This window comes from Cyprinus carpio, chromosome A13 (genome assembly GCF_018340385.1).
Source record: "Cyprinus carpio isolate SPL01 chromosome A13, ASM1834038v1, whole genome shotgun sequence".
Lineage (NCBI taxonomy): Eukaryota > Metazoa > Chordata > Actinopteri > Cypriniformes > Cyprinidae > Cyprinus > Cyprinus carpio.
Window position 1 is genome coordinate 11,823,647 of NC_056584.1, and position 9,528 is coordinate 11,833,174.

General features: G+C 43.4%; 1 protein-coding gene across 1 annotated transcript; it reads right to left on the minus strand.

Moving 5' to 3' along the window:
• Positions 1 to 862: 862 nt before the first annotated feature.
• On the minus strand, positions 863 to 3,421 carry LOC109087633 (thioredoxin-dependent peroxide reductase, mitochondrial-like). Its single transcript, XM_042768819.1, has 7 exons — positions 3,277 to 3,421; positions 2,749 to 2,866; positions 2,522 to 2,663; positions 2,017 to 2,152; positions 1,780 to 1,883; positions 1,493 to 1,658; positions 863 to 1,104 (listed from the first exon to the last, which is right to left on the minus strand). Exons 1-7 carry the CDS (start codon positions 3,310 to 3,312, stop codon positions 1,054 to 1,056), a joined length of 753 nt encoding a protein of 250 aa, XP_042624753.1. The 5' UTR covers positions 3,313 to 3,421; the 3' UTR covers positions 863 to 1,053.
• Positions 3,422 to 9,528: the final 6,107 nt, after the last annotated feature.

Genomic DNA, 9,528 nt, shown 5'->3' on the forward strand with positions numbered 1-9,528 from the left:
TGTATCCATGATCTGAACCAAAATTGTGAATCTCACACAATTTAGGCACACATGCTAAATCTCTGCAGACATACTGTACAAAGTGAAGTTATTGTACACTTTACTAGATGTATCCATGGCTACTAAGTGCAGATACACTTAGACCAAGCCATTGTTCTTATTTTTCTTATGTTCCATTGTGTAAATACAGTATGTAACTAAAAAAAAAAAAAATTCCAAAAAAAACCTTTGAGAAGTGGCAAAGCCTTTTTCTAAAACCTCATTCCTCCCAGTTAAAAAAAATCCTCCCAGTTTTTTCTGGTTATTCATGTCATATTCCATGTGAAGTCTAAAGAGACATTTTAAACACAATATTAACTTGCTGTAAAAAGGAGAAAAAAAAGAAATAAACATTGTTTTTGAGGTTATGTAGGCATGGTTTATATATGAAGGTTGAAAGTTGTCATAATTAAAATTTCTGCCCAAAGACAGCCGAGTATTTGATGGGAACTATGAGTTACACACAAATCGGTATGTAATTGATTGCACTTTTCAGTAGAATAAACCAATGGTGTGATGGCAGCTTCATCTTTCTTTAACATAAGTGTGTTTGTCAAAATATCAATCTTCATTAAGAGTCTGTCTGAAACTACACCATTGTACCTTTTAGCAGGGAACTTAGCTGTAGGTTAGTGAACACCCCTCGATTATACTTCAACGTCTAGGTTGTTTGACCTCTTTAATACAAAGGCAAATTTTTAAGATGTTGTGCTAACAAATTATTTGACCTCACAATTTTTTATCAAAATGTCTAAAATGTGTTGCTTGTGTTGGAGAGTGAAGCACTTTGGATAGAAAGCATCTGCTATGGCAAAGAGACAAATCCATGACAATGCAGTTTTTATTTGGACAGCATAACAAATACATAAAAACAGATTCCGCTCCCTAATAACTGCCAACATACTGATACATGTAGTCTATAAATATTCATATTTTTTTTGGATATGAATTATGGACTGGTTTCATTTAAGTGCTAATGCTAAGATCTGCGTGATCTGTCAGTACCAGTAGTTTTCAGTTGACCTTCTCAAAGTATTCCTTCGAGCCATCTGGAGTTGGCTTAATCTAAAAGAAACAGAAAAGACAATTACATGAATGCAAAGTTAAAACAAACAACAAAACCCTTACATTTCACATTTATGGCCGTGAAAGATTTACTATTGCTGGCCAAATGCTACCAACTCACAACAACTGAAAGCTAAAGCTGCTGTCACTTGACTTACAGCATGCAAAATTTCTATGGACAATGTACAGCGAAATTTCCATGATTCGTACTTGTTTCCTGTTTCCCGCATTTCCATACATATAAGTGGAAGTCAATTGAACAGAAAGCGCAAGGTAACCAGCCCTTAATAGCTTTATAAAGTGTGTTCATGTTTCTAAAAAAACTGTAGTAGTCTGATGTTATTTGTGTTAAAACAAAGACCTACTAGTAAAAGCTGTAAGAACTCACTGTGGGTGACTTTGGGGTCCAGCTGGCAGGACAGACTTCACCGTGGGTTTCCACATACTGGAAGGCCTTGACCAGGCGGAGGGTTTCCTCAACAGATCGTCCAACCGGCAAGTCGTTTACACTCATGTGTCGAATCACTCCATTAGGATCAATAATGAAAAGACCCCTATAATGTGAACACATAATCATTTGGTTATAGATACATTTCTCCTGAAAAGCAAATTATGCAGCCTAACACTGCATGAAAACAAACTACAAAAACATGTTTGTTAATGACTGCACGTTACCTTAGTGCAATTCCAGGACCCTCCAGCAGGACCCCATAGTCCCTGGACACTTGCTTTGTGAGGTCAGCCAACAGGGGAATGTGGATTTGCCCTAATCCTCCACTCTACAGATAAACCAGAGTTTAGCCGGTGAGCTTAAGATTTGCTATGAATTGGGCATTTCTGTTGCTAGTTTCCCAATAACTTGATCCTATTTAGAGAACTGAGAATGTGTTGAATGCAAAGTAAATTATAAACCTTTCTCGGGGTGTTGGTCCAGGCCAGGTGGGTAAAGTGAGAGTCCACAGACACACCAACTACTTCACAGTTTATATCATGAAATTCATTGGCCTTGTCACTGAAGGCAATGATCTCTGTGGGGCAAACAAAGGTGCTGCCAAGTGGGCAGACATGACCAAGCATTAAAAATAAGTAACTTAAAAGTAAATAAATTAGAATGATTAAAGAATAATTGATAAATATAATTAAAAGAGGTATTTATAATTATTTAAAATAATTAATTGCAACGTAAGTTCTGTTCTTTTGAAAGCTGAGAATCTTCAGCATGAGTGCATGCTGTATTTCCACAGTCCATATTTATTTCTTCAGAGACCTTTCCTAATGAACCTCATCTAAGTCTTCTATACTAATGAACTTTACTTAAGTATCATTAAATTGTTTAATATGCTCCAAACCGTAGATCCAAATAGAAATCATACATATTGAATCGAGTTTAGGAAGAGAGTGAAATATGTACACTTACAAATCTAATGGGTAAAAGAAAAGGACCAGGTATTTGCCCTTGAAACCATCTAGGCTGACCTCCTTGAACTCTCCATTGAGAACAGCAGTGCCTTTGAAGTGAGGGGCCGGCTGAGTGACTGCTGGGGCCCATCTAGCAGCACCTGATATTTACAAACATACAGGATGGATTTGTAAAGATATTAAAATTAATTAAAGGCAAAAATCTAATTATGTTTAAAGTCTTACTGATTGAGAAGCAAGCTTTTTGTGCAGCAATGCAAGCAAAGGGTTTTGGAGCCCTGATCACTGATGCTCCATTGTGAGGGACCAAAGCTTTCAGTCCATTAACTGCAGCTCTTCCTGCCTGTTGTGGAAAGGAGGGACATGCATGAAAGAGCCGTTGCTACACAAGTTGGTTATCACTGTTCAACACACAGCACCATGCATCATGTGTACACTGTGAAATATTTAAAACTTTACAGGCTCACTGAACAAGAGGCACATTCCACGAATGCGGTACACTTGGATGCTTTTTAACGCGATGCACAAATATTTTATAGTGAGATATGCAGTAACAACTGGTACGTTAATTCCTCTGACAGTAACTTGACAAGTGGACGATCAGTTTAAAGGTTAAACATTGTTAAACGTATCTGCTAACTAAACAACGAATCAAACTTAATTACATTTGCGCCGATATGTAAAGCAGCACTTCCTCGGAATAATCGTTCGCGGCAGAAGTGTTACTTAGCGCTACTACTAAAAGAAACTTACAGAAGTCCCAAGAAGTCTCCCGATGGTGGCTGCCATCTTGCCAATGTGCTCAATTCAATGCGCAAAAAACACCTTGAGCATCAAAGCTGCGTATTAATTTTGCATTAGTTGCGCAGCGCACACACGCCCCTACATGCATTTTTTATTATTATTATTATTATTATTATTTATCATATTTGAGACATAAGTGTTTCATGGCTCATGTGAAACAGTGAGAATATGGAGCTTCCTCGGGTGTAAAAAAAACACGTTTATTCACAGCAAAAATATGCAATTTGGTTCAGCTGCCAAAAGGACTCATGTACCACGACCTGAAGGTGGACAGGTCTAGAATTATACTAAAAGGCACTAAAAAAAGTAACTCAGAAGGCATAATTTAGTAGATTGTGAGCAACAGGTTTTTTGCAGCAAAGTGTGATCATGTTGATGATTAACAGAGCATGGCTATATATTTCATAGTTATATGTTAATTTAATTTAATTTAATTTAATTTTTCCTTTTTTATTTATTTTTTTTATAAATAATGCAATGTGCAACACACGTTCAAAATATGCTATGGATTGATTTGAAGGTAAATTTGGGTCAAATATTAAGACGGTCTGTTTTAGGATTTTTTCTTTAATTTGTTTGCTATTTTATGTTGTTCGTAAAAAAAAAGAATGTAATTGGATAACGTCTGAGCACGTGACGTGCGGAAGCATGTCTCATCGGCGTGACCTAACGTTACACAAGTTTTGTAACAGAAAATGAGTAATTGAGTAAAAATGAGTAAAAATTACAATTTGATTTAAATGTTTTAATAAAAATAATATCAACCACAGTCCTTTCTAAGCAGACTGCGTCTCTGGTTCAGATTCCTCGACCCCAGTTCTGTGAGTCGCTGCATCGCTACATCAGCTCATGTAACGTTACACTAATATATCATGAATCACCCCAGTACAGTACTATAAAGCCTAGATTAACAGTATCACGTGCAGTAGTCACGATGAAGCCAACACTGTGATATTTGTTCATTGCTTTTAACATTATTTACATTAATAAATAAAAGAAAAAGACCTAATAAGTTTTTTTATTCTTAGGCTGAAATTGAGCAGGCCCGGACACTTCTTAAGAATGAGGGATATACACAAAGACATGAAAAAATAGGCTGCTTAATATGTTTAGTATTCATATGTTTTTTTCATTTAACTTTCCTTAGAACCAATTTGAAAACTTGACAGCGTTCTTTTATTTCTCTCTCTAGGTTGCTAATCTCTTGTAAGTTCCTATGAATTTACATTTTTTCAAGTGGGCATGACTAACAATATATAGATATCACCGACTCTTCGGACATGGGACAAAATAAGCTACACAACTAAAAGAATAAATTATTTTGGATTATACTGAGTTGTTCAAATAAAGTATAATTGTATATATATAGCTATATATATATATATATATATATATATATATATATATATATATATATATATATATTGCGTCAGACATAATGTGCAGGATTCAACCATGCTAACAGAAATGCAACAGCAACTAAGGTAAACAATGTTGCCTATAATTAAATTTAATGTGACTTGGCAGATTATTTTAACCATAGTTATTTCACTTTTTTGCTTAGGATAACAAAATGTCAATGAAACAGTCCATTCTTATTGTTGGAACAGTTGCCTACTCCACATTTGCAGGAGTAAGAGAGATTTTTGTCACAGTCCTGGCTTCTCGAATGAAACAGTCCATTCTTATTGTTGGAACAGTTGCCTACTCCACATTTGCAGGAGTGCAAGTGTGAGAATCTCATGAAACCTGTCATGGTTCAAAGTTCATTTCCGGGTCATGTTACACCCCCGACATAAAACGAAAGAAAAACATCTCGGTTAAGTATGTAACCACAGTTCCCTGAATAGGGAACGAGATGCTGCCGGTGACGTCACCGTATGGGAAACACCTTCGGTTGTGACGATAATGTCTGAAGCCCTATACCATCTCGCCAATCCTATGGCCAAATAGCGCTGGCACCGCCCTACGCATGCGTACGCATCGTATACACCGGGGCGCCGCGCGCTATTTCGCTCAGATTTCATGAACTGAAGAGAAGAACGCTATCAGGTATTGGGACGGCCAACAAGGGACCGCAGGCAATCTCGTAGTGTGGGGTACTATTCAGGGGAACTGTGGTTACGGTTACGTAACCGAGATTTTCCTTTCATAGGTCACTTCGATGCTGTGGTGACGTCACCGTATGGGAACCCTATACCATAACGCCTGACGTACCTGATAGCTGGGATCCAAGGAAGCATCTGCTCAAGCGGAGAGAACCCGGGAGCCAGGAGCCGTCCTTACATCCAGACTGACCAAAGCAAAAACTGATAAAATCCCTGTGTGCCGGTGAGGACCATCCTGCCGCAGCACAGATATTAGCCATAGAAGATCCACTGAGGCCGCCTGAGAGGAAGCGACTGCTGCTCTAGTGGAATGAGCTTTGACTCCTAGAGGCGAGGCGAGACCGCGCGCCTCATAGGCTAAAGCTAGTTCCAATATTGCCTCCACCAACCAATGGGAACATGCGTTGCTTTTGTGACAGCATGGCCTCTATTCTTGTGTCCAAAACAGACAAACAGCTGGTCGGACTCACGCCATGAGGCTGATCGATCGACATAAGTCTTAAGCGCTCTGACAGGGCAAAGACTTAGATCTTCTGATCCTGTCCCAGCACAGGGGGTAAAGCCTCCAGGGACCGTCTGCTGAAAATGAAAGGGGTTCGAAGCGACTTTAGGGACATAATTAGCCCTCGGTCGCAGCAATACCTTCACAAAGCCTGGTGCAAAATCCATGCACGACGGCGAAACAAGAACAGAAAGAGCCTGTAAATCCCCCAACTCTCTTGAGGGAGGATAAGGCCATAAGAAGAACTGTCTTCAAGGTCAGGATTTTATCCGGTACGGTTTTCCAAGGGCTCAAACGGATGTCCTGATAGACCTTGCAGTACAATAGATAAATCCCATGAGGGAACTCGCACAGGGCGGAAAGGCCTCAGCCGTCGCGCACCTTGTAAAAAGCGAGAGACCAGCGCGGATGACGGCCCACTGAAGCACCATCCATATATACGTGGTTAGCTGAAATGGCTGCCACATAAACTTTCAAAGTTGCTGGCGTTACTCCATCAGAGAAACGGGTCTTGAAGGCGTAAACTCCAGTACTGAAGCCACTGGGCAGTAAACTGGGTCTATACTACGAAAAACCACACCAGGTCGTAAACAGCTTCCATTTGAACAGCATATAAGCGTCTCTGTAGATGCTGCTCTGGAATTCATAATAGTCTCGGCGGTTTCCGCAGAAAGACCTGGGACATATTAACTCCACTCCGCTCAGAGGCCACGCCCACAGTTTCCACAGATCTGGCCTCGGGTGCCAAATCATCCCTCGTGCTTGCGATAGTAAGTCCTGTCTGAGGGGAATCTCCCATGGAGAGCCCACTATTAGACTGACCAGTTCCGCAAACCACGGCTGTGTGGGCCACCACGGAGCCACCAGCAGCAGCTGCTCCACTCTGTCCAGCCGTATCCTGGACAACACCGCTGGAAATTAACGAATTGGAGGAAAAGCATTACAAGCTGGTCCTGGGCCAATCGTGAGCTAACGCATCCAAGCCTAGGGGCGATGGAGGGCATAGGGAGAACCACAGCGGGCAATGCGTAGTCGTGCTCGACGCGAATAAGTCCACTCTCGCCTCTCCGAATATCTGCCATAAAAGGCTCACCGTCTGTGGGTTGTAATGTCCATTCCCCCAGCTCCAGAGTCTGTTCTGGATAGCAGATCCGCTCCGACATTCAAACGTCCGGGGACATGAACTGCTCGGATCGATAGAAATCTGTTCCGAGACCAAAGAAGAATACTCCTCGCCAGCCTGCACAGGGGGCGAGAGAGCGTAACCCTCCTTGATGATTTCAGGTATGACACAACCGCCATGTTGTCTGACCTGAGTAGTACATGACGGCCGGTCAGCAGATTTGAGAAATACTGGAGAGCTAGAAAAACTGCCAGTAGTTCCAACCTGTTTATGTGCCAACCGCGCTGTGTCGCTGTCCACACTCCATGAGCTGGGCGCCCTTGACAAACAGCTCCCCAACCGTTCATAAAGACGCGTCCGTCGTGACAGTCTCTCGGGAAGCACAAATCCCCAGCCGAACTCCGGCTAGAAGGAACTCGGTTGACATCCACTGTTTTATTGACATAAAACACACCTCCGTGTCACCGAAATCGTACGATGCGGAAAACAACGGGGTGAAATGTTCTGACTTTTCGTCCACCACTGAAAAGGGCGCATGTGAAGTAAGCCCAGACGAATTACAGGGGATGCCGCTGCCATCAGACCCTAACAGCCTGAGACACACAAACTCACCGTCACTGTGCGGCCTACTTTGAAGTGACGCACGCATGACGTGAGAGACTGAACGCGCGGGAGAGATAGTCTGGCTGTCATCGCGCGAGAGTCCAAATCTATTCCCAGAAAGGTTATCCGTTGAGAGGGGATTAAAACACTCTTCTGGAAATTCGTGCATAAGCCCAGGCTGCTTAAATGATTCAGCACTAAATCTCGGTGAGGGAGAGTGCTTGAGTCTGTGATTGAGCTAGCACCAGCCCATCGTGCCAAGTAATTCAACACACGAACGCCCTGGAGCCGCAACGGGGGCCAGAGCTGCGTCCATGCATTTTGAAAAAGTTCGGGGAGCCAGGGCTAAGCCGACCGGAAGGAACACGGTATTGATTCGCTTTGCCCCTCTAAAGCGAATCTGAGGAACTTCCTGTGTCTCTTGATGATCTGAATATGAAAATAATGCATCCCTTCAGATCGATCGTGACAAAACCAAGTGTTTGGTTGAATCTGAGACAACAATGGACTTTACCGTTAACATCTTGAATTTGCTCGTCCTGAGTGCAAGATTCAAACGGCGTAGATCCAATATGGGTCGCAAAACCGCCCCCTTTTTTTGGTACAAACAAAATAGCGGCTGTAAAAACCTGACTCCATCTGAGAGGGGTGTACTTCTTCTATAGCCCCTTTCTTCAGCAGAGCTGTCATTTCTTGCCGCAGCACCGCGACTTCCTCTGGTTTCACAACCGTGGGAAGAATTCCGCGGAAAGGAGGCGGGCCTTTTCGAAACTGAATGGTGTATCCGAGACGAATCGTGCGTAACACCCATTGCGAAATGCTGGGCAAGCGTTCCCACGCGGCCCGAAATAGCGTCAGTGGTTTCAAGGTTTCCGCCTTTTTCAGCGTTTTCATACGTTGTTAACATGCCCGAATACGGAAAGCTCGCGGCGTCCGTAAGCCCGGGAAGCGCGTTCGTCAAATCCGTTGCATCTCGTTGTGTATAATCCTGAAGCGTGTCCACGGCAGGAAAATTTAATCCAACAAGATGAACATCGGGCTCTGCCGCTAGCGAAAAAGCGGCGGCTGTATGAGCCGTCATAAACGGGCCATCTTTGCCAGACCCTTGTAACGTTCCTCGGATTCTGAAGGCTGAATCGCGCAGAGTGTCTGAGGAAACGCCTGACACTTTGTTGCTCGATCCAATGCTGCTCGAAGCGCCTTTTGGGACTTGGAGAGAGATAGTGAACGGTTTTTAGAGCGTGGGGACTGCAGTGAGAGATGTTGGATGCGCGGAAAACGGTCCAATAGCACTCTCTAGCGGAGGGCACAGTCCCTGGCAAGCAGCGAGAAATATCAGGAGCTGCTATTAGGAGCCCGAGAGCGAGAGGCATTAGCCGTCGAACTCAGGTCTAATCTTTTCCGCTGTCGCTGGCGAGCTGGTGGAAAAGCCTTAGGACCCCAGTCCTTACGATCTGGGGGCGCCATAGGCGAAGGCTCTTCCCGTGAGGCAGCCCGTTGGCGGTTTGAAGAGGTTGAACGTGACCGCGCGGGCGCCTGCCGCCATTCAGGCTCTCTCTGGTCTCTGCGCGGAATCAGCTGGCGGAAAGCGGCTGATTGCTGTTTCGCTGCCCTAAATTTATCACACCACCGACGTAACTGCCTCTTCCAAAAAAACCGTCCTTAGAAATGGGCGCGCGTCCATGAGAAAAGATTTATCCTTTTCTTTGCTATATCGGTGAGATTCAGCCAAAGGTGGCGCTCGACCCGTAATCCTAAGCAAACCAGCCATGGAACGGCCCACTGCCCGAGCAGTATGTTTGGTAGCGCGTAGCGCCAAAATCCGTTGCTCGACGCAGCTCTTTTCACAGCCTCGGGTGTGTGAT